General features: G+C 40.1%; 1 protein-coding gene across 3 annotated transcripts in view; it reads right to left on the reverse strand.

Moving 5' to 3' along the window:
* LOC124117120 (integrin alpha pat-2-like) overlaps positions 1–23,145 on the reverse strand; it is a 118,987-nt gene extending 95,842 nt beyond the window's left edge. For all 3 annotated transcript variants that reach the window (XM_046478852.2, XM_048388791.1, XM_048388787.1), the window contains exons 1-3: positions 22,522–23,145; positions 7,306–7,427; positions 5,887–5,999 (exon numbers count right to left, since the gene is read on the reverse strand). In XM_046478852.2, the coding sequence (XP_046334808.2) occupies positions 5,887–5,999; positions 7,306–7,427; positions 22,522–22,730 (444 nt within the window). In that variant the 5' untranslated portion in view covers positions 22,731–23,145. The remainder of the gene's footprint in view (positions 1–5,886; positions 6,000–7,305; positions 7,428–22,521) is intronic.
* Between the last annotated feature and the right edge of the window lie 4,170 nt (positions 23,146–27,315).

Here is a 27,315-nt window from a genome sequence, read left to right on the forward strand (position 1 = left end):
AGATCATTGGATTGTCTGGTCCAGACTCGATCATTTACAGACCTCTGTCATAGAGCTGGAATATTGCTAATTGCGGCATTAAACAAACAAAAGACAACATCCTATATCATCTATACAGGTTATAATCATATATCTGACCAGATATAGTGTTTATTCCTAACTGGTCATTTATCCTGACAAGTGGTATACAGCTTATTCTAGACTGAACATATATCCTGGCCAGTCATATATACAGTTTATAATCTGGCCAGGACATACATGTGTTATATCCCAGCTTCCACCATGCAGCAGTCCCCCCCCCCCCCCCTTCCCTCCCTCCCCTTCCCTCCCTCCCCCTTCCTGTGTGTGGCCACATGCTGTCAAGTATTTAGCTACAAATATAGCCACACTTCCCTCCCAACTCTTGTTAATGCTTACAGTAAAGACGCCATGTGTGTGTACTACTAACATATGCCTTCAGTCTCTAACACCTTCCCACTGCAAGTGCTATTTTCAAGTTCATTCAATATCAAAGACCCAATTCCTTGAAACAAATTACATAAGAAATATTGTAAATTAAAATTTGAAGGAGTTGTGTTGCTGATTCCTATTTGCTAGTTCTACAGAAACTGCTTCAGAAACATATTTCCCTTTTTTCACGTTTTCACTTTTGTAACATTCCGATTGCCAATTTATGACAATTACGTCTTGTAGTATGTGAAACAGTGCCCCCTGGTGGTGCTGTAATATCCATGAACAGTCTGACCTTGATTAATCGTGATCTGGTTCAACTGCATTCCTTAGACCCAGTGGCACTGGTTACGTACACACTACAGTGCTAAGAACTGACCTTTGTGTGTTATTTACAACAGCGTTTTATTTGACATTACCTACTTGTCAAGAATGCACTAAAGAGCAGGCTACACATCACCATGGTTACCGTTTCTGGTTCCCCTTGGAGTGGAGTTCCCCCCTCCGCCTTCAGCAGGGTGTACCGATATTTGATACCTTCTCTACGAATATCAGGGAGCCATCTCCCTTTGATGGTCATTTAACATCCCTACATTCAGAAAACATACATGCATGCATACATACATACATACATACATACATACATACATACATACATACATACATACATACATACATACATACATACATACATACAGACGACAGACAGACAGACAGACAGTCAGACCCTCATGACATGACACACACACACACACACACACACACACACACACACACACACACACCACACCACTGTTTTGCCATTCATACGTAAAACTTTTCAATTTTTTGTAGTAGATAATCTGTAATATAAAGATACAGAATGCTGTCTCGATGTTACTTATTACTTTTACAATATTTCACCTTTTTTTATCCTCCAAGTAAACAGGTGCATTTATCATGCTATTTTAAATTGCTGCTAGAAGTTTTAAAACAAACTACACATATTTCTTCAACGTATTTTAGAAATAAAAAATATTTGAAATGTGAGAGGTGGAAGGTGACACAGTAAGTACTGCAAGCAGGGGTGAACTACGATCATCATGACGTATATGTCAAAGGTACATACAGGGGCAACGTAATAGGACATAGGGCGTGATAACAGCCCCAGAGGGGGACACATTATTATAAACAGTTGTCTGTGGGGCAAGTACTAACACATTGCTTCACTTGGTCTACCAGGCCTCTGTTAGCCAGTGTTATACCATGTTTCCCTTATATACTGATATACAGTGTAAAACCATGTTTCTCTTAGATACGAACATACAGTGTTATACCATGTTTCTCTTATATATACAGATATACAGTGTAAAACCAAGTTTCTCTTAGATACGAACATACAGTGTTATACCATGTTTCTCTTATATACTGATATACAGTGTAAAACCATGTTTCTCTTACATACAGATATCCAGTGTAAAACCATGTGTTTCATATATATATACAGATATACAGTGTAAAACCATGTTTCTCATACACTGGGATACAGTGTAAAACCATGTTTCTCTTATATACGGATATACAGTGTAAAACCATGTTTCTCATACACTGGGATACAGTGTAAAACCTTGTTTCTCTTATATACGGATATACAGTGTTATACCATGTTTCTCTTATATACGGATAAACAGCGTAAAACCATGTACAATGTACAACTAAATGATGAAACAATGGAATACAATGTACAACTAAATGATGAAACAATGGGAATACAATGTACAACTAAATGATGAAACAATGGGAATACAATGTACAACTAAATGAGGAAACAATTGGAATACAATGTACAACTAAATGATGAAACAATGGGAATACAATGTACAACTAAATGATGAAACAATGGGAATACAATGTACAACTAAATGAGGAAACAATGGGAATACAATGTACAACTAAATGAGGAAACAATGGGAATACAATGTACAACTAAATGAGGAAACAATGAATGATCACATTGTTGCGACCCCTACACTGTCAACAATGACACCATACTGGTCATACTATACTGTTGGACTGGATTGTTACACCCAGATTTCTTACACTTTCTGAATGTCATAAAACAGTTGTACCAGTTCCCAAGTTTTCTCCTTTGTTCTAGAGGCTGAGGCTGGGGCTGAGGCTGAGGCTGAGGCTGAGGCTGTGCCCTGTGCCACATGACATGACCTGAGGACCTGTAACAGGACCTGTGACCTGAGATTCCTCCTCAGAGGAAAACCGCAGATGTAACTGGATTCGGTGTTCACGGTCTGTTTTCACAACCGCGCTTAAACCAGAAGTAAAGTTGGGGAAGTTGTAGAAACCCCACCCTGGCTACAGAAATAGAGGACGCCCAGGAGGGATGACAGTCTACCATATATCTTCTAATTAACGTCAACTATATTACACAAATCTTGAAGGGGGTCAATGGGTGGCAGACTCTTCCCCCTGTGTAAAATACATAACTTCCAATTTCCACCCAATATAATATGAACATTACAAAATGTTATTAAGAATAATTGTTCATCATATTATGAATACTTTTGAACATCTTATCAATCTGATGTTTGTTTGTTTGTTGTTTAACGCCGTACACAGGAATATTCCAGCTATATGACGGCGGTCTGTAAAAAATCAAGTCAAAACCAAACAATCCAGTGATCTGATGTACTCTCTAAGTGGTCACATGAAATTTATGTTGTAAAGATTTCTGTTGAGTTTAGAAAATGGTCCACAGAGGATTGCACACAATCACTTCCCAGATTTATCACCTGAAGAACGTGTCCATTAGAGGAAATGGTTGCCATGGGGATGACTGCTGTAGGAGGCAGTTAACCATGTCTGTTAAGGTTTAGGAAGTTTCCATTTTAAATAGTGACGACCATGTGCAGACACACACACACACACACACACACACACACACACACACACACACACACACACACACACACACACACACACACACACACACTTTCACCACTGTTTTGCCATTCATACGTAAAATTTTTCAATTTTTTGTAGTAGATAATCTGAATATAAAGATACAGAATGCTGTCTCGTTAGTTACAAATTACTTTTACAATATTACAACCAAGTTGGTGAGCCTGACCACCCGATCCCGTTAGTCTCCTCTTACGACAAGCATTGTCGCCTTATACAGCAAGCATGGGTTGCTGAAGACCTATTCTAACCCAGATATTCACAGGTACAATACTACAGTCAATACTACAGTTTATACTACAGTCAAGGCAGCAGGAACCATGGACTTGTACCAAGTTGGGACTGAACCTAGAGATTAAAAGAGGACTTGGTTCAAGTAAATTTGCAAGTTTGATTAAACTCAAACGCGAGTTGACTCGTCTTACTCAGGTCTTATGACATCGATAAATCCAGTAGTGTATAATCGCCTGCTAACACAGACACAATGTGTAACTTGTTAACAAGACTGCAAAATACCTTCTGATCCTCCCACTAACCAGATGACCTGCAATATCCAACTGCCCGTTTGATAAGTCAGTAGCCTTGCTCCAAGGCTGTATTGAAAGAAAAGTCCATGGATGTGTAGTAATTCTATCTTCTTATAGGCATTAGATCTGTGCACATTTCGGAGGACTCCAGACTCTTATCATCTTCCTGAGGCAAGAGAGTTAACTGACTATCAAATTCCAGTTTCCACCCTTGCCGAACTAGGCTGGTATTATGGAGTTACATTTTGGCTGGCCTAACGAGTCTGTGCAAAATCGCGCAATGAAATCGAAATCCGGTTCGTAAACTTACGAGCAGATTTCGGTCGATTGAAGGATTTGCAAAGCATATGTACCGCCCACTCGTTGTCAACAGATATTTTACAAATCTTTTCATGTTTTTAATCAAGGTGCTCATGTGATTTGATGCATTTCACGATGTAAGACCTGTTTTATCACAATATAGATCTTGATTATTGATCAGATCGTCTTGACTGGGTGTCGCCATTTTGTTTGAAGCAAATGCAAGTGATACGGGAGGTGGAATCTGATTGGTCCATAGGAGAGGCTTAGAAGGGATATAACTAATATCCACTGGTGGTGCTACGATCGAGCCCAGGAATTCCAGCCTAGTTCGGCAAGGGTGGGAACTAGACTTTTAAAGTCAGTTACACTCTCTTGCCTCGGGAAGATGGACTCTTATAGCAACAACATGTTATTATTTACATAATCTAGAAATTATGATATAAACTAAACATTATTGCCTTAGAGATTTGGAAAGTCTATCAAGTGAGATGCAGTATTGTCCACAGATGCTGCATGGATTAACCCAAAGGGCTGTGATTTACACGGGTGCATTCACTGCAACCTCTATGGTACAGGAAACAGGAGGTCCCAGTTCAACCCAGGACGTATATAACCTCGTGACTCAAGTCTGCCTTGAGATATGCTATATATTTTGGTAGTAATATTCTATATTGAGGCCACTGAGGACGGCTTGCCCAACCCAATGTATGTAAACACATTAAATCCAGGTTTTAGATAGTTGAGCTGTTGTAACAGTGTAATTCCCACTTGAGATCACCATAGAATAATTTGGTTCAACCCAGTTGAACATATATATGGTGTTGTTGCAGTCTGACATTCAGACACAGGGGCTACACAGTCGGTAATGTAGCTCTAGGGACCAGTCATTTGGGAAAATGGGTAGGGAGGGGCAATTGATTTTTTTGTTCATGAGTGTACTGGTACCAAAACATAAAATCTTCCTAAAGACCCCCAAAACCCTCAAAAGAAAAGACCATTTTGTTTGTTAAAAATTCCATAGTATATTCTATCATGTCGTGATGATAGCATGACAATAGGTCATGGGTTATTTGACATGTTTTACAGCACTTCTTTAACAGAGATTCCATCCAATAATTTGTAAAATATATAAATTCATTTTTTTAGCAAAATGTGTATTTTTGTCAGATGTGATGAAGAGTGTCAGTAGGAGTTCCTGGGCGTGCCCAAGGAACAAAACTCTGCACAGTGAAGTGCGGCAACTTAGACGACTGGGCCATCCATGCCCCCTAATGTCTACAAACATGATCCAGTATCTTAACTATGAAGGGACTAATTTGTCAATATCTGCCCATAATGTATATATAGCTTGAGTCTGATGTCGCAAAGAATTTTGTCTTCACTTATACTTGTGTCGTATCACTTTGAAGTCATATAACACATCCCAAATGCAAATTGGGATTTTGGATCCCTTTTGGATCCCTTTTGGATCCCTACATTATGCCTCGGCTCCTTGAAATTCTATTTGGCTCCTTTAAAAAAGTTTTAAGGAGCCAGGTGGCTCCTTGGATAAAAAGTTTGAGGCTTGACATCATCAAACCATCGTAACAAGGCTGAAAGGAAAACAAGTGGATGAGTAGACTTTTGATGGAAACAGAAACTCGTAACTTACCACAATGACTCCATTTTGTCCCGAGCTCCGTACAGTGGCTCCAAACCACTGGTTAGACTTGTCGTCTATCTCTCTATAGTCTTGGGTCCTAGCTACATATTTTAAATTATTTCCTGAAAAAGCAAACAGAAAAATGTCAAAAATGTAAATAATGGTAATATATAATCACAGATAACAAATATAATATCAAACGTAGACATTGTCTCATTGGTTTTCAAAAACATACTTGAACAGGGAGCAACTACAGTCTTGTCGTCAGGGACCGCCTCTGTGGTCTTGTGGTCTTGTGGTAGAGCGTCCGCCCGGAGAGCGGAAGGTCCGGGGTTTCGATCCCCGGCCACGTCATACCAAAAGACGTTAAAAGATGGTACTTGTTGTTATCCTGTCTGGCGCTCAGCATTAAGGGGTTAAAGCAAGGACTGGTCGGCTCGGAGTCAGTATACTGTGTCTGAGTGGGGTATTCATGTTAAACTGCGGCATGGTATCTCAGTGAGCTAGCACTATAAATCGGCATCAGTCCGGTCTTGTACAAAGCAGCCACACACACACATACACCCATGCATGCACGTCGCTATGTAAGTGCAATAATCTTGGATGCGACATTAAACCCCATTTCACCTCACCTCACCTTGTCATCAGGTCTGTACACTGGAATAAGGGATTTAACTACAATTCCAAAATAAGAGCCCTTGGCAAGCAAATTTGGAAAATAATTGTTACTTTGCGTAACATTGAGACATTTCTTATAGTTCATATTTTTAAAATTCAGAGTTATTTTAACTTGAATGCAATAATGATAAAGTAGGCTTTAAAACCACTTCCTTTTAACTGGTACGGTTATCAAAGAGATACATACAGCCCCTCTCCCAAGCCATAACACAAATTACAATTACATGAATAGGGGAAGGTATTCCTTACCATCTGGGAATTTTAACTGACACTGGCTGTAGATGTGGGGGCTTAAAGTAATTCTAGATAAATACCTGCATATAACTGACTCATACCAGGACCCAACCAAGCCCATATCAAACCAAGATGCAGGACACATGATATTGTCAGGAATGAATAGAAATAAATTCTGAAGCTTTTGAAGAAGGTTGAAGCAAAAACACAATAAAGTTCAATATAAGTGTAGCGGACATTAAATTTCCGAGTCCCGTGATGGGATTCGAACCACGGACCTTCTGATCAGAGGTCGGACTCACATGACCAAAGAGGTTAACCCCGTCAGCAAGATGACAAGGTAAGGATGTCATCTGTGGGATGACTCCATGCCCTGCTACATAAGCATTTACTTAATCAAAAACAGGATGAAAACCTATTTTAAGGTTTATTTTTTCAATATTTCGTGTTGGTATATTCATAAAACAAGATCTTAATCAATCTGGCCTAAGATCGATGTATTGTAGACACACTTACCACTTTCGTCAAAAGGTATTTCATGACAATAGTTTTTCCTATTGGTGGTACACCTGTAAACTGCTCCACCCTTGGTAATTCCTGGCTGCGAGGTCTGGGCCTTGGGCGCTCCAATCAGCAGCCTGAAAAAGCATGACAGAGTTACCATCTTGAACACAGCGGACAGCTTCGACATAGCAGCGGCGGGGGCCTACATTCTGACCCACAACAACAAGGAGTCTTGCTTTCCAGAAGTGGCATCTTCCCGAGGCAAGGGGGTTAACTGACTATAAAAGTCCAGTTTCCACAGGCAAGGGGGTTAATTGACTATAAAACTCCAGTTTCCACAGGCAAGGAGGTTAACTGTCTTTTTGGTTTTCAAAAACATACTTGAACAGGGAGCATCTACAGTCTTGTCGTCAGGGACAGCCTCCGTGGTCAAGTGGTAGAGCATCCGCCCGGAGAGCGGAAGGTTCGGGGTTTCGATCCCCGGCCTCGTCATACCAAAAGGCGTTAAAAGATGGTACAGCTTCGACATAACAGTGGCAGGGGCCTACATTCTGACCCAAAACAACAAGGAGTCTTGCTTTCCAGAAGTGGCATCTTCCCGAGGCAAGGGGGTTAACTGACTATAAAAGTCCAGCTTCCACGGGCAAGGGGGTTAATTGACTATAAAACTCCAGTTTCCACAGGCAAGGAGGTTAACTGACTTTAAAAGTCCAGTTTCCACTGACAAGGGGGTTAACTGACTATAAAACTCCAGTTTCCACCGGCAAGGGGGTTAACTGACTATAAAAGTCCAGTTTCCACAGGCAAGGGGGTTAACTTACTATAAAAGTCCAGTTTCTACAGGCAAAGGGGTTAACTTACTATAAAAGTCCAGTTTCTACAGGCAAAGGGGTTAACTTACTATAAAAGTCCAGTTTCTACAGGCAAGGGGGGGGGGGGGTAACTGACTAGTCCAGTTTCCACCCTTGCCGAACTAGGCTGGAATTATGGAGTTATATCAGTCAAGTATTACCACAAATGACTTTACACTTATCATGATAAGCTGCATGTTATTTCCAAACTTTTCACGCGCGTCCTGCAAATACAAATGGTGCATCTCGAGTCATGGATCTATGACCACACATGTGATGCATTCATGAGCATCGGTTCACACAACAGACCAGTATGTTAATTTGAGCATCCAACCAATCTAATATCTCTTGAATATGAGTAAGTCTTCATATATTAACCAACATGTATGGTATTCACGTTTCTTTTGGCTTTTTAAGACGAAGAGGATTTTAGGGGGAGATGAAATTCCTGGTATCCATGTTTGTCATACGACCGGACTAGACTTACGATTGGATGGTTAAAGTGTGTATATAGGTTCCCAGAACCAATGCTTGTCATACGACCGGACAAGACTTACAATTGGTTGGTTAAAGTGCGTGAATAGGTTCCCAGAACCCATGCTTGTCATACGACCGGACTAGACTTACGATTGGATGGTTAAAGTGTGTATATAGGTTCCCAGAACCCATGCTTGTCATACGACCGGACTAGACTTACGATTGGATGGTTAAAGTGTGTATATAGGTTCCCAGAACCAATGCTTGTCATACGACCGGACAAGACTTACAATTGGTTGGTTAAAGTGCGTGAATAGGTTCCCAGAACCCATGTTTGTCATACGACCGGACTAGACTTACGATTGGATGGTTAAAGTGTGTATATAGGTTCCCAGAACCAATGCTTGTCATACGACCGGACAAGACTTACGATTGGATGGTTAAAGTGTGTATATAGGTTCCCAGAACCAATGCTTGTCATACGACCGGACAAGACTTACAATTGGTTGGTTAAAGTGCGTGAATAGGTTCCCAGAACCCATGCTTGTCATACGACCGGACTAGACTTACGATTGGATGGTTAAAGTGTGTATATAGGTTCCCAGAACCAATGCTTGTCATACGACCGGACAAGACTTACAATTGGTTGGTTAAAGTGCGTGAATAGGTTCCCAGAACCCATGCTTGTCATACGACCGGACTAGACTTCCGATTGGATGGTTAAAGTGTGTATATAGGTTCCCGGACCATGCTTGTCATACGACCGGACAAGACTTACAATTGGTTGGTTAAAGTGCGTGAATAGGTTCCCAGAACCCATGCTTGTCATACGACTGGACAAGACTTACAATTGGTTGGTTAGGGTGGTTAGGGTTGGTTGCATGTTATCACTGCCACTGTGAATCAATGGTTTGCCTGGCCAGACTCGAACTAGGGAGATAGACCTGGAATATTGCTGACTATGGACTGTGGACTGGTGTACAGAAGCATTCAGCCACTATAGGGATCACTATACTGATTTGTGCATGTGTAAGTTAAAATACTACTATCCTTACTACTGCTTGCTTTCAGCCGATGGGGATTCTGGGTTAGAACAGGGTGCCGTTGTGGCACACCGTTGTGCTGTTGATCGTAACACCAATACCTTAACACAGACTTACGACAGTCGAGGCGCTAAGGTTGTTTTGTACAAGGGCACCCAGGTTGACAGCAAGCTAATCTGGTCGCAAGAGTCGACTCATGGACCAGGTGGTCAGACGGGCAGGTGGCCAGGTGGTCATCCCACCCTGACGGCATGGATCATTGCCCATATGAATTTTTAATTACTTACAGACCTCTGTCATACAGCAGAATGCGGCATAAATCAAGACACTAACTAGTTTTCATATTTTATGGCCTTTCTTTGTATTCTGGTACAGCAGGGTTCAACCAGACGACAGGATTAACTTCTCACAAACATTACGCAACGTTAATAAATCAATAGTCTCAAAACAAATTGAATTTAACTTACCATGTCAACCACAGTTAAATAATCTTAAATTCAAAACATATTAAATAATCTTAAATTCAAATATATTAGTGAACACTTTGTCTTTCGACGTTTCGGTTAGTTTTTTTAAACGTGTCAAATCTTATGAAAACATTCTAGCCCATCCATCATCCACATTAGGTCATTGTTCTAGTTCTCAGCTGTACAAGATCCAGACTTTTGTCAATCATTCACATATTTTGTAAACCCTAAGTACACAAGCCTGACAGAGTCCCTGTGTAATTGGGTACATGTCAAGCAATGCATTACGCAGCCACCATCACAAACAAACCCTTCATACTTCCCCTGTTTTCACATGTGCTGTGCAGCCAATAAATTAGTGGTCGCACAACGCTCGGAGAAATATTAGCTGGGTTGGGTCATATTCTGAAGGGCTTCCTAGACCAAACCTTTTCCTTTATTTGAAGCTTTGTGTTTTATGTTCCCTTCTCAATCAGCTTCACCCAGCTTTTTCTTGATTGTCATTTATAAATTATTTCCGAAAAGTTTCCGACTTGATGAAAGCAGGTCATCTGAGTATGCACTCATGGAAACAAGATGTTGCCCTGGTGTCGCAGTGAAAGGCACTTCAAACAAGCTGTATAATAACTACAGTGCTCCTGTATCACAAGAATATGCAACGTTGGGAAAATCAGTGATTATTCCGCTCATCATTATTTATTTAATTTTTATCATCATCATCATCATCATCATTATTTATAATAATATAAGTTTTTATTCCCTCATACTCCTTTTTCTCGAGATGTTTTTATTCAGAATCCATATCATCATCATCATCATCATTATTTATAATAATATAAGTTTTTATTCCATCATACTCCTTTGTCTCGAGATGTTGTGATTCAGAATCCCTAATATCATTATCATTAATATCATTATTATTATCGTTATTATAATTGTTCTTCTTTTTTAATTATTATTATTATTATTATTATTATTATTATCATCATCATTAATAGTAGAAATATTATTATTATTATTATTAATCCTTTATTAAGTTGATGCAGAGACCATATAATAGATTATATGGTCTCTGGTTGATGTTATCTATCTAGACATCTATATATTCTGTCACTCTCAAAAAATATTCTGGACACATATCAGCTTGTCCATCCCTGATAATAAATATATTACATAATTGTATTATTGACATTTGAACTACATAACACACACCTCTTTGAGTTTTATATTTTATTTTGAAATGGTGTACATTTAATCAAATCAACTGAGGCCGACATGACATCCGTTATTAAATGCCCATACCATAACACTTGTGTATACGCCTATATATGCTATGCATTCCAATCGACAATGCCTATCAGGAAATGACAGGTGCGTGCCGTAAATACGCAAAAACTTGCCCTTTCCACCACATCCAACTAAACGTGTCTGTGACGTCAGACAACAACGGACACAGCACTTCTCAGTAAAACCCAGCACTCCTATGCTCATATGCATGGCTTTGTCGTCAAGCTCCTTACACTGGCGTTCTGTCATCCGTGAATGCACATGTATGACATAAAATGTCCGAATGCTCCTGTCAAGTCATTTGTAATAACTATTATCTCATGACCTTTCCTGATTTCATAAAGCGTAATTTCACTAAATCCCCGATATGGGGTTCATTTTTGTCATTCCAAGACGATTCATTGACAAACTCCACGCATGCCCATCGCTGTTCATATGAAAGTGGGAAGTTAAAAAGTACGTTCACTCGAGCGTGTTAGATAATGAAACATTGCACAACGCTGTTTGTTCAGAACCGTCCAAATAAGGAGATTACCCGTGTCGCTTGTTAAAGGTAGATTAATCACACTCTCTTTTTGACCCAAGGAACAACAACGAACACGGAACAATGTATGTGTGCATTTCATCCTGCCAGACATGACCTAACGCAAAAGGTAGGGTTTCCCTTCCGCAGTTTCCGCCGTGATTAAGCCCACAACGCACCCGCTGATGACAATACCTTCACCAAACATATTTTCTACGTGGCGAATTACGATATTTTAGGTGCGATCGAACGTCATTTTTGTTTTCCGTTTGTACGTGAATCACGTCTAACTGAAATAGACCACCTCTTCAAACAGGTGTCTATATGTCCATGACAACATGCCCGGATTAGCATGCGAGAACATTACATAGTCCTTAAATAAACACTACATTACCGAATGAATCTACCGCCCGCACACATAAATCGTGCATGATTTCTAGGTGCGTCATTTCCAAGACCAGTCATATAATGATGCGTTAAATACACATAGAAATAATTGATAAATATTAATGTAAATACTATGGCGTGGATGTTGAAGTTTTCAGACTTACAAATGCGACTGAATTATGAATTCGTGTTACGCTGTGTCGATGTTTTCAAAAATCTCGTGCACGTATTTCAAGTTCCCGTTTTTTACATTAATTTAAGGTGTGTACCTCAACGTAATGCTTGGAAAGAAACGGCTATTACCAAATCCACAGACAGAAGTGCCAAGACATGTCTTTTAATAAACACACAATGCCATTTAGAAAATGGTCAAATGTTTGGGATAACACTTTCTTAGTATCTAGTTAAGTCCTATCATTTGACCACTTTCTAAATGGCATTGTGTGTTCAAAGCTTTCGGCCATGGGAGTCGTGCCAATTTACACTTGTCAGAGGGGTACACAAAGTACGTGATCTAGACTACCAGTTGTTGCACTTTCATTTTTTGTAGGGGGCTGAGTGGGTTAGGTCGCTGACTTTGTGTGCTGGCAATTAGGTGCCTCACTCTGGCAGTGTGGGTTCGAATCCGGATAGGACTTAACCCAAACGATTACTAGAATCTGTACTTTACCGATAAAGTGTTATCCAAATATAACATTTGTCACATGTCTCTCTAGTTGGATAATTTATTAATTATATTACGAAATCTATGGGTCACGATCATTGTCCGATTGTTTATTGTCCCGTGTTACGTCAGGGGTTGCATATAATATATATCTACTCCCTTGTTACATACCAAAGTACTCGAGTAAATATATCATAGTGTCATAAACTCGACTACCGATGCAAACTTACCTAACACGTATCATCTTAATCGGATTTCTAATTATCGCCCCCTACTTACAGCCATTGCGATGTCATTATCTAATAAACAAACGAGATTTGCATAATGAATCACGTGCAGGGGTCGTGTCGGGCAATCAGCCACTAATTAACCGTGGTTACCATGTGGTGGTTGTCGTGACATTTATTGCACAGTTATCTGGGGTCGAAACACACTGTGCATTCAGTCAATATATAAATGAGACATATAAGTGAATATAAAGGATATATAATGACACGTATGTGTATATGGACAAATGTGCATGTATATTTGACAACATGTGTATATCGGAGTTTAATTATGGACGGTGACGGTGTAACTTAAATATTTCTGGTCATTCTACTTTCCTAATAAATAGTTTTGGTTTCAGAAATATTCCAGCTGTTTTTTGTTTGTTGTTTATTTGTTTGTTGTTTAACGCTGCACTCAGCAATATTCAAGCTATAGGACGGCGGTCTGTAAATAATCGAGATTGGATCAGACAATCCAGTGATTGATATCATGAGCATCGATCCACGCAATTGGGATACGATGACATGCATCAACCAAGTCAGCGAGCATAACCACTCGATCACGTTAGTTGCCTCTTACGACAAGCATAGTCGCCTTTAACGGCAAGCATGGGTTGCTGAAGACCTGAATCTTCACGGGTGTATGACGGCCGTGTGTAAATAATCGATTCTGGACCAGACAATCCAGTGATTGACACCATGAGCATCGATCCACGCAATTGGGATACGACATGCATGGTCTGAGATGGGAATGTGATCACAACACCTGTGATCAAAATAGTTCCTATATAATATAAACAATAACAGAAAATGTTAATATCCTCTTTAAAAAGATATGCAGGAGACACTGATCCCTTTTATCAGCGTATTCTCATGCAGAGCTCCAGATAAGCTGCGTATCTGCGTGTAATACGCATCAGAAATGCAGAAATACACAGTAAAATATAATCCAAGCGTATCAAATACGCAACGAACATTACAGATACGCTACAAAAATAAAACTTGTGCGTATCATCAAAATATTGTGAAGTAACCCTGCGTATTCGATTAGCAAATCAGCAACTTTTTTTGAAATTATAAAGGGGCATTCCGTCAACCTTGCCAAACTCCACGATGACAGTTACATCATGATCATTTGCCATCACACTTTCTTGTGGAAGTATCGTGGTATTTGAGTCCTATAAAGCTCTCGAACCCACACGACACCAGTTTGCAGGGACTAGATGAATAGTGTTTTTAAATATTTAACTTAAATACCCACATGTGTAAAAACTAGTGGGTAACAGAAATTTGAATACGCAGGTAGAATTACTAATACCCAATGATTTTAAAATGCATGGGTAAAATACCCACAACACCAAAAGCTTATCAGGAGCTCTGCTCATGTATACTCCAACACAGGGCTGTCCATGATATGGTGTTTCCGTGTCTCCATGAATCACGTTGGCCAGGAAAACACCCTAGCGTGGGCAGGCTGTGTTTCCAAGGGGAAAGGCAAGGGAAGAACGATCACTTCTGACGAAATATGTAAATACCTTTCAGTAAAATTTAGTTTTGTTTCTGAGAAAGAGTTTCGCATCCTGTTCGCAATATTTTCGACTGGAATGTTCTAACCTTCACCTTCGTCTACCAGCATTAACTTCCAGTTTTGAAAGGACCCGGCACGTGATACATATGACATATCCCAGCTTGCAATAAGACAGTTGCAGAGTAGTGCTACATTGGTCTTCTCCACATATTTCTTATTAATATAGACACGTGCATATATTTGTCTTTCACAGCAACACATGCTTGGCTCGGTGGCTTGTTTGAATGCATGTCGTCGTATCCCAATTGTATGCTCACAATATCGATCACAGGTTTGTTTCGTCCACACTCGATTATTTACATACCATCGTCATATTGCTGGAATATTGCTCAGTGAGTGCGGTTTTAAACAAACAAACAAACAAAGGAATATATTGGTGTCCATAAACTTCATCTTCGCCCTGGGGGCACGGGTGGCCCATTCGCCTAAGGCTCCGCGATTCGCTGTGCAGATTCGCTGAGCTGCGCACGCCAGAAACCTATGATTGTGGGTTCGAATCCCGGTTCGCCCCGATTATGATTCTAGGTTTGTCAGCATCATACCCGTGCTCGTGGGTTTCACCGAAGTGGTAAACGTCTGAGACCTGCATCACTTCGGGCTTTCCTCCGACATTAAGCTGACACGCCGCGATATAACTGGAATACTGTTAAAAGCGGCGTTAAACCCAACTCACTCACTCATCTTTTCCCTTGGTTTGTCAGCACCATACCCGCGCTTTGAGGTTTCATCAGAGAGGTAAACGTCTGGGACCTGCATCACTTTAGGGTTTTACCAACCACATCACGCCGTGAGATGTATGGAGTCCTGTTCAGAGCAGGGCGTTTGTTTGTACATGTATATGTATGACTGGATGAATCAATGTAGTCTCCGCCTAACATATTGTGGCTGAGACTGTGATATACATGTTAAACTGTGGCATGGGCTAGCCCTATAAAACGACTGGACTAGTACGTCGCAATACAAGGTCAATAATTTGAAGACGACGTTAGACCCATTTCAGGTCACCGCCTATGCGAAGCAAGAGCTCCTTCGGACCTATATTGTTGATTGATCCACTTCTAATATTGGGACCCGTGAAAATTCCGGGGTAGAATAGGTCTTCAGCAACCCATGCTTGCCGTAAAAGGCGACTATGCTTGTCGTAAAAGGCGACTAACGGGATCGGGTGGTCAGGCTCGCTGACTTGGTTCATACATGTCATCGATCCCAATTGCATGGATCGATGCTCATGCTGTCAATCACTGAATTGTCTGGTCCAGACTCGATTATTTACAGACCGCCGTCATATAGCTGGAATATTGCTGAGCGCGGCGTTAAACAACAAACAAACAAACAATCTAATATCGGAGAACCTAATTTTCTTGGGAGTAAAGTCATGACCATACCATAATTCTATTTGGAGCTAACCCAAATGCTGGATGAATCAGAGTTGGAAGCTCATCTCCGCCCAATACATAGGTCATGGCTGGTGTATCTATTCTTGCCAGTTTACGTTGTCCTTGCCATTCCTTTTGTCAGGTGACAGAATGCGTTCCATATGTACCGTTATTTGTAATCCTAAGTTGGCTTCCAAGGAGATATCGCTACAATGAAATTGCACCACAATACACGCACTTTAAAGACCATTGTGACATCATAGGTTACAATGACGTCACAATCAAATTACATCACTAATCTCTGTCGAGGAAGCTGGTTAGATGTACTTTTTACACTCGAGATGGTCTGTCATACAGACCCTAAAACAAATATATCCAAAACAGCCCATGCAAGTTTATAATGTTTGGCAAGTCTAGATAACTGCAGTATCAGAAATGAAGAAAGTATCTGGGCTCCTTATCATTATATTTTAATACTATAATTTAACAACTGTTTTTTTCTGTAAAATATGTTCATTTCAGAGATTATATGTTAGTCTACACTCGAGACACTGGTTATTGTAAATTAATAGTTAGCGTGTTCCGAAATCTGATTGGTCAACATACCAAATCGATTATCATTCGATTCCCACATAAGCCTCTTAACTGCGTATGAATATATAAACGGTGCTATTTTACAAGACAAGCCAACATGTCAGAAGATAATTTTATTTTTAAAACTTCCGCCTAACGTCCTAATTTTCAGCCGTTGAATGACAATAACATTCGGCAAAAGTAACAAACATCAATATTTTTCTTCTTATTATTGTTTAAAAACTTAAAAAGTTGAAAAAATGTTTGTGGGATAATAAATAAAACCTTGTGTCTTGTATCAAATTTTCGACACTCGTCCATAAAATTTTAATTCTCCTCGACACGCCCCGGAGTTTTTAACTTCTGGCCATAATTTTTCAACTCGTATTTTATATCAAAAGACACTTGGGTGCGATCCCTTTATGTATAAAATACCATTTCACATGTAAGCGAAACCTGTCAGAGATTGAACTTTCTCACTGTCCATCGCCCTGTCTAACCCGAGGGTAAACTTTCCTTGCACGTGCAAGATCAGAGGTCACGTGTCTTAAGTCGACGTTCACGTAAACAACGCCGGAGGGTGACTGATTCGGTTCACGTGCAGTCTAATGGATACGTCTGTGTGATAACCTTCGCCGAACCATTACATTCGCAGGAACTCTGTAAAATACCCCGAAGTCCAGACGTTCTATATCCAATTGGGTTGAGTAGATAATGCCCATCTTCCTCGTTCCTTTTCAGTCTGTGAGGGGAAATTAGTGATGACTAAGACAGTTGTAAGTGTCTGAAACTTCCGGAAAACCCTAAGTGCACAAGCACTTACCATTTCCCTAGTTCCCCACTCAGTCGCCATTGTCTGTCGAGTTAAAGAGACTCGTCGAGGAGAATCAGCACAAGAGCACATACTCACAGATTACACGCATAGAGCGTCACTGTTTGTTTGTTTTACGCCAAACTCGGCAATATTCCATCTATAGGACGTCGACATGTAAATAATCGAGTCCTGGTCATGGCAAACCAGTGATTGATATTATGAGCAACGATCCACTCCATCGGGGTAAGATGACACGCAATCAACCAAATCATCGAGCCTGAACACCCGTTCAGTTAAGTCGCCCCGAACGAACTGCATGGGTTGCTGTGGGCCAATTCTAACTCCCCACAGTTAAGTGTTACTGATGCGAGATGGCGATATGGGCCGACCCATTATTTCACCCGAGACCCTGAATGTTGTACCTCATTTTTACTTAGTCGTCAGCAAAAATCATCTCAACCTTTGTTTCATAAAATAAAATAAAACTATCTCGACCTATACCTCCCACGTTTCACCAGAAAACAACTTATTCAGTTGGTAGCAGGCTGGGGAAAAGGATGGGGTGTATATGCTATTTCATCTAAACAAATCTCACACGCATAGTTGGTATATATCTACAGTTATATCACGGCGTGTCAGCTTAATGTGGGAGGAAAGCCCGAAGTGATGCAGGTCTCAGACGTTTACCACTTCGGTGAAACCCACGAGCACGGGTATGGTGCTGACAAACCTAGAAACATAATCAAGGTGAACCGGGATTCGAACCCACAATCATAGGTTTCTGGCGTGACCAAGGGACGCAACTCTGCACAGCTAATTGCTGCGCCTTAGACGACTGGGCAACCCGTGCCCCCGTTTGTATGATGAATCTTTGACTGTTAGACGACGAATGATTGGTCGTTTGTATGAGGAATCTTTGACTGTAAGACGACATATGATAGGTCGTTTGTGTGAAGAATCTTTGACGATGTATGATTGGTCGTTTGTGTGAGGGATTCAAAGAATGAAGTCCTAAAACACATAAACTGTTCCACCTGAGATGTAACGAAGGATTGTGTATCTCAACATGGGCTATACCACAGTTAACCCCGAGCAATTCTATATATTATTCTTGTTCATGTTAATCACGAATTCCACATATTTACGGAGTGATATGAGAGGTCATTCCAGCTTCTTCATCAGGCCCTGAGTTGAATGTGGGTGAACTTCTAGCTACTCCCAGAATCACGCGAGGGGCTAAACACAGACTTGTCAGACTAGTTGTAAACGAGGTGTTGAAATGGAGGCGATCTAGATCAGGATCGGACATTGACTTCATGACATAGTTCGGGATTGAATAGGTACAATTAGTGACTTCAGTCATTCTTTATACTCCAATTGAGTTCTGGACAAGATACCGATCCTTGGTTAATATTCAGTGCCTTAACATAGACTTACGACAGTGGTAGAACTAAGGCCGGACCAAATATAATGTAGTATGTTGTTGGAGGCAGTAAAATTAATTGAGAAATGATTTTGATATTTTGGACTCCTCCCGTTTGAAAATGCCGGATACGCCCTTAAAAAATTGCCATTGCATACGCGGGAACAACACCCGTCTCATTATGGCAGCATAATTATTAGCATTATTGAGCTATGGGTCTCAAATCCGTATGTAATTCCTTTATCATTATAATAACACACCCCCCCCCCCCCCCCCCCCAACACACACACACCCCTTCTCCACCCCCACCCGATCCCTCCTCATTTAGTTCAGTCCCCCACAGCTACACCCCACCCTCGAACCCCTACGTCAACGCAGTCGGACGTCCATGTTAACACAGCCTCGTTGTAACGAAGTCTCAAATAGTTGATTGTGCTTGCATTGACAACACCAGTGGTCTTATCCGTTATCGATGTACTGGAATTCTGAAGGTGCCCTATCGTATTACAAGTAAACTTCATACACAACTTCCCTCATCAACCGATGCCTTGTGCATTCACCGAACCCTTTCATCTGTGTCGAGAGTAAAGAGCACGCGCATATCATAAACTTCTCACATCCTCAACACGGAAGCAAATGATAGAAAGTGATATACATGCGACTCCGACGGCAGTGTTAGGAGAATGTGAACCTTGAAGTGGGCTTCTTGCCAGATTTGAGAGTTCGTCAGATACGGGCTGTGTTTGAGAGCCGCCTTTCCAAGCTGCCTCTGATGCAGCTGATAAGTATGTTGCTGCGAACATGAAACGTGCACGCGCGGAACCAAGAAATATTTCAGAAATAAACTGGAGACAAGATCCACTTGTTGAGACGACATGATAAACCACGGTTTGGTTGAGAGGAATTTATAGGGAGACAGAAATATATCATACATCTGTGTCTTATTATATGAAGGCACGACTCACGTGCACTTGTCTCCCAAACTGCGAGAAGATACACTTCGCTCCATAGGAAGATAATCGAGGCAGATCATGTACTGCGCTTCTATCGTTAACCATGTCAAATACTGTTCAGGAAGACATACTATTTTCCTAACCAAATGGTCTTTGGTGAATGGAATCGTTTTCGTATTATTTTGGCTGTAAAAACAGATTGTGCGCCATTTTTTATGTATATTATGGCAACCATATACAATTAAGCAGACATATTCACATATAAGTATATCACAGTTAATCAAAGCGAGATTTTACAAGAGTGTAAGCTAACACTTTTTAATTTATTCTAAGTCTTTTCCAATAATGTATATAGTTTCCAAAAACAGGTTCCCAGCAGCACATGACCAGCTGATGACAAGAATACCATATGGAAACTAGTGTGTTCATGAGTCATTTCTTGATAAATAGAAAAAAACACATGTATTTATATCCTTAAATATTACATCTGCCATCAAGTCTCTTTAAACCCTTGCGAGGTAATAAATAATTTATTGGTTGTCTTTGTTATGGATTAAAAATGATGTTTCCTATAAATTAAAACTGATTTTTAAAAAAATAAATAAACAAGAAATGACGCATGTCCCATACACTATTCAGTCATTTATTGAAATGCCTTTAATTTTGGTGGAACGAAACTAACTTAGTCGGGGAATTGTACATAACTTCTTTACTTAGAAGTACATTAAATTGGTCAGGGAAATGAATATAGCTTTCTTACATAGAAAGACATAAAATTAGTCAAGGAAATGACTATAAGTTCCTTACTTAGAAATACTTCAAATTGATCAGGAAATGACTTGCTTTCTTACTCAGAAATACAATAATTGGCCACGGAAATGAAACTACAACAGAAATAGAAAGTGATTCAGAACGAATCTTCAGAACTACAGATGCCACACGAATAACCACATTACGAATGGTAGGTAAAGAGTGATTCAACCGCGTCTTTCAGTTCCATCTGCTCAACATATGCAGCAGAAACCTTGATTCATCACGTTCACCTCTGTTCCCCGACCTTATGTAACCAACATTGGCTTCCTTTAGTCATAAAAACGCCGGTATAAAGCGTGACCTAGATTTCCACCGACCTCCGTCGACTTAATCCAAACTGTTACAGGTGTAACCTGCAGGACTGCAATTGATTATACCGCATAAGTAAGATGCTGTTTGTTCCCCAGAAGAAATATACTCCCTATGTATGTCAAATCCACAAAACCCCTTTTCTGCCGAGGTTTCTGTGCACACCACTTACTAGCCTTGCTCAAAGGCTGTACTGAATGGTGAGTCCATGGGTGAACAGTAAGTCCACTTTATAATAGGCAAGTCTAGATAAATAGACAGTATTCTAAGGACGCCAGTCTCTTATAGGGACAATCTGTTCTTATTATTTATATAATCAAGAAATTATGATTTAAACTAATAATTACTGCCTTAGAGACTTATGCAAGTCTACTGTTGTACCTCTGACAATAGGCCTCATTCACAGGAACTCGTTATTGGTAATTTTACATAAAGGGGTACACATTTTATTTACTTACCAATAACGAGTCCCCGTTGCGTAATTGTGCTGCTTAATTTGATATACGATATAAGTAATGGTCTGTTAATCATGTGGCACATATATATAATAACCTCATTTCGGTATAGAGGTTAACGAATGCAATATAATGCCTATATTTGCATATAGAAACTCTTAAGTATATTATACGATATAAGTAAAAAACTCATTTCTGTGCGTGCAATACAGTGCTTCTACTTGCATACAGAGGCTCTTTAGTATATCATACGATATCAGTAATAACCGCGTTTCTGTGTATGCGATATGGTGCTTATACTTGCATATAGACACTCTGTCGTTGATTACACAAGTAAAGATCAACAACATAAATACACCGCATTGATCTTCTATAACAGCCCAGGAGCTGAATTCATTCATACTGTGAAATCTCCTGGGAACACTGCGGACATTACAGCTTCGTTGCCGAACACGTTAGTGATGTTAAAAGAATTCAGACATCAAACCATGAAACCCGGATGATAGATGCATGGGGTCATAGTAACGAATATCAAAGTGGTATATATTTAATAACAAGCAAATGTCCGATAGTGTGGTGAGGTGTCTGGGCAACCAGCTCGAAGTTACGAACCATTTGCACACATAAACTTAAACTGTATATTGTTTGATAGTTATGGAAGCACTAATCAATGTTGAATGTGATTCAGTGAAACATCAATATGGAATATACATATTAGTGTCACAAACGTGTTTAGAAGCTTAGAATTTTGACGCACGTTCAAAAGCAGCTCAAATTCCTTTTCAAAGCATCGGGCGACATCAAAGCATCTGGTGTTATTACAATGTCATTATGACATAAGCAGTAAATAACGGCGATATATATACACTTCTGGGTAGTTATACACTGTAATGGCAATCCGGTGTATATTTCTTCTATATTTCCCACCTCGTATAAAAGACATGGTATAAACTTACCAACTTGTTGATTGGTCTATATGTTGAGCGACGGAGTACCCAAACATAGACCCCACTTCTCCTGAGTGAACCATAGCCCCTTCTATATCCACATTGTAGGCTCTTCCGTCTTGAAGAAACAAGCTCACGAATATCACAACGACTCCGCTCACAAACATTTTTATCTTTTGGTAGGTAACACAAGCATAAACTCCTTTTCCAAAGATCATGGTTTTTGTAGACGTCCCGTCACAGATCTATAACCTCAGCATCCTCGGACGCAGTTCGATTACTTTTAATAAACTGGCTACAAGTTTTCACGTCTTGGACCTATTTCCGTTAACTCAAGAAGGGTGCTAGGCGAGTCCATTACAACCGCGGGGGTGTGCATCAGGACGTGCCGATTGGTGGTGCCGATGTGATGGGAGCGCCACGCTACCATAAATGTAAGGCAAGCCGGTCTCCCTGAGTCAGCTCGCCCGATATACGATTGCGGGGGGAGGTGCGGGGGAACTCTCTCTCTACAACGCTAGTCGGTGGTCACGGTAGATTCGCCAAGCCATAGATTTACTCCGGTGGTTGTCAATGATGAAAGAAGGCACATAGAAATACCGAAACGTAGGACAGGAGAGGCCCGGCGTTCCGTGTGTACACTGACGAGGGATGGACAGACTGGCTTAAATCATTATCGTACTTATCTAAATATAAAGAGAATGGGTCAGAACCTCATCCATACTAACAGCATCGCCCAGAGGCTTACAGAGCACGGCTCGAGGGAGTCCGGGACGGTTTTGAATTTGATGATATTTTACAGCGCACAGCCGCCGACGTTTGTTATATCCGAGGCGGACTATAAAGTTATCGTCTGTTCTTAAAGATTGAAGATTTAAGTATTCGACCTCTGTAAACGGAGTATCTAGAAACCAGTGATTTGACCCCCATTGAGTCTAGTTTGTGTAAGAGGTGGACGGCTTCGGTAGGAATACAAGCCTCTCCTCCCTCAATTATACACACCCACGATTACCATAGTAACGAAGAACGTCAATTATCCATATTGTACCTGCATCTGTGAACGAACAGTTAATGAATGAGATTTTTATATCTATCATCCAAAACTGGCTCACACAGGAGATATCGTTTTGATGAGACCATCGCTATAATGAAATTGCATCACAATGCGTTGCATGCCATTGTGACGTCATCGCTTACTATGACGTCACAATCAAATGACATCACTAATCTCTCTGCCAATGAAGCTGGTCAGCTGTATTTTTTATACTCAAAACACAAGACTCGGAGTTTTAAACTTCCATCGACGCGGTGAAAATCTATATCTCTCCATCATCGCTAATTAGGTGTTTGAAATATCTTATTGGGCAGTCTTGCTTGACAAGGATATAAGGATCTATACCGAGACGTCGCCTTTACAGTAATTAAAGAAGTAGTTATCCATAAAGTGTGTCTACTTTGATATCTAAAGTAGTTCTTACATCTCTATAACAGACAGACATATAATTTAATTTATGTCGCACACAGCCGCACACAATAAAAAACATGCATAAAATAGACGTTTATACATAAAAATGATAATACAGCGCCACTCATATAAAGTTATGAGAGACCATACACAAAACTGGTTGATATACACCAATTCCAAAATAACAATAGCTTCCTGCGTTGTAATATTAAAAAGCAGGTTTTGGCAGTGACACGTACCTCATGTTTTAAAAAGACAAACAATTTCTCTTTGTTTGACCGATTTAAAAAGTTGGACATCTTAGCCGTTATACTCGTACTAATAATGTAGTAATGTAGATCTTAGATCATCGTATAGTGGACACTGAAATAAAACATGTTTTCCATCTTCAAGACCCTGTCTTCAACCTTTTAGCCTGTTTCAATTCTTAAAGGTGCAGTACCACTTCTAAATTTTGTAAAGGCAGATCGGTAACTCCGGGGCATACAACTCTTGACATATTTCACAGCAACAGCACTCTTTAAAAAGCCTATACGTACGGGGTTTGCTTCATTCGTGAGCAACTCGTGTTATTCCGGGACAAGCCGAATAGTTACGGAAAGGGGCGAGTGGTGACGAATGGGTTTGCTTGTACCAGTATGAACATTACGTTTCCATAAAAATTCCCGCCAGCTTAAACGTGAGTTCCATTTCTTGTGATTAGCTGCACGCCTTTCCGCCCATAAAACGACATGTTTATTCATTCGATCAGGCATATTTCTAAAACGACACCACTGTCTAGCTATACATATCCATTGTCTACAACACGAGCCAGGCTGGCCTCCTCGTCCGGGTGTGTGACAATGAAACATTGTCTCTTTACATCAGAAAAACAGGATAGGCGTTGAAACAAACTTATTTAGATTGTCAAATGTCCCGAACAAAAACGGTTCCAGTACGTATTTCCGAAAAGCGCTGAATTTGTATTAGACTAACACTTTTTCTCTGAAACCATATTTTGATAGAAACAAGGAACTCCATTTAAATTGAAAAGGAGACACAGTGAGATAGAAGATACAGAACCCGAGGAAAATATAGACTTGCTTCATTTGAAGTATTGCATTACGGAAAGGTCTGAGCAGAGGTGAAAATAACTTGGTTCAGGGACTGTGAGACAGACTTGATTTTTATAATCGCTCATTCTCACCAAATACGGACTTGGTTAGTCTGTCATACAGAACCTGAAACATATATATCCAATATCTCTTTTTTATTATATTTTATAACTATAACTGATTTTTCTGTAAAATATGTTCATTTCAGAGACTAAATGTTAGCCTAGGATTTGGTCTTTGACCGATGCAGGTTCGAAGAGTACGTTTCTATGTACACGTATTTTCTTTACTATCAATATGTGTTCGAGGTTTATCCACCCTAAAACATGTACATTGTAACGCTTAACAAGAAGACGCACTCCCTCATACACCGACGTCATAGCTTTGTAAACACAATGACCACAAAACAGGTAGCTCGTCACTACTGTTTCCGTTGAACTCACATACCCGAAATACGTACCCTCCGTTATCAATGGTAATATGTCATAGGTGTGTCATTACTATCGGATATTAAGAATAGTATCCACGTTACTGTGTTTCATACGGGTTTTGTAGTTTGATGCCGCACCTTTTTACGGGTCTTGAAAATTACTGTCACACAGATAGATTTTACGACACTTCAATTAATACGAGTGCTGTGTCTACGTGCGAAGTACAACAATATAATATAGACCCCGTGCTCTGATTTTAGTTAGTTTGTTTGTTGTTTAACGCCGCACTCAGCAATTCCAGCTATATGACGGCGGTCTGTGAATAATCGAGCATGGACCAGACAATCCGGTGAATGAAATCATGAGCATCGATCCCCGTAATTGGGATACGATGACATGCATCAACCAAGTCAGCGAACGCATATATATATACAAAAATGAGGTAAATGTTCACTCGGTGTACATGTAATATATAATAAAATAATAAAGTCCACGTTAGTCCATCATCTTCTTTATATCAGTTTCATACACTGAAGAGCTGTCACGAGACAGCGAAAGTACTATGTATGAAACTGATATAAAGAAGATGATGGACTAACGTGGACTTTATTATTTTATTATATATTACATGTACACCGAGTGAACATTTACCTCATTTTTGTATATATATATATATATATATATATATATATATATATATAATGTTAGTTAGTTAGTTTGTTATGTTTATATTCAAATATATTTATATATATTTCTTTCTCATGCAGTTCAGTTAAATGGACGCAAGGTTAAAACGTAAAAGAATAATTGGTTTGCATTCTAGAAGTTGGCAAATAATTTAGATAAACGTACGACTTCATGGATAACAACTTCTGGTTTATTGCATAGAGCGACGTTTCGACGTTGATTCTTACACCGTTATCAAGATGGAGTGACAGCAACCAAGTGATGAGAGGTATATATGCATGACATGTTGCGATAAGCAGCAGAATAACAGACAACAACGGTAACAGATAACAAGCAGATAATTGGATGAAGCCAAATGTGCAGTAAGGATAACAAATAACACACATCTCACAATTCTTATCAGGCCGCCTTTGTGGCCTAGTGGTAGAGTCGGCCAGGAGAGCGGAAGGTCCGGGGTTCGATCCCCGGCTGCGTCATACCAAAAGACGTTGAAAGATGGTACCCTGCCTGGCGCTCGGCATTAAGGGGCTAAAACAAGGACTGGTCGGCTCAGAGTCAGTATACTGTGTCTGAATTTGGTATTCATGTTAAACTGCGGCATGGTATCTCAGTGGGCTAGCACTATAAAATCGGCATCAGTCCGGACTAGAACAAGCAGACACACACACACGTGCATACACGTCGCTGTATAAGTACAATAATCTTGGACGCGACGTTAAACCCAATTTCACCTCACCATCTTCTAATCAGAAACTTTCCAGTATTTCTCTTGCACGTGAGTATGAAATTATTGTACGTTCAGTTTGGCCTTCACACAATATGAAGGTGCAAACTTATCAACTAGCACAAACTGAAATTCAAAGAATTCTTTAATTTAGCAAATCAATCAATCAATTTTAATTCGTAGATGGCCGTAGGTCCACGTACAAAATGAAATAAAGCGCTGAGTGACCAAACATGCTTAACATGTGTTTATCATACAGGTACGAAGAACGTTATGCTAAGACATCACTTATGAGTGAGTGAGTATGGTTTTTACGCCGCTTTTAGCAATATTCCAGCAATATCACGGCGGGGGACACCAGGAATCACACATTGTACCCATGTCGGGAATCGAACCCGGGTC

Source organism: Haliotis rufescens, unplaced genomic scaffold (assembly GCF_023055435.1).
Source record: "Haliotis rufescens isolate VD_foot unplaced genomic scaffold, xgHalRufe1.0.p SCAF_10, whole genome shotgun sequence".
In the NCBI taxonomy this organism is placed as follows: domain Eukaryota; kingdom Metazoa; phylum Mollusca; class Gastropoda; order Lepetellida; family Haliotidae; genus Haliotis; species Haliotis rufescens.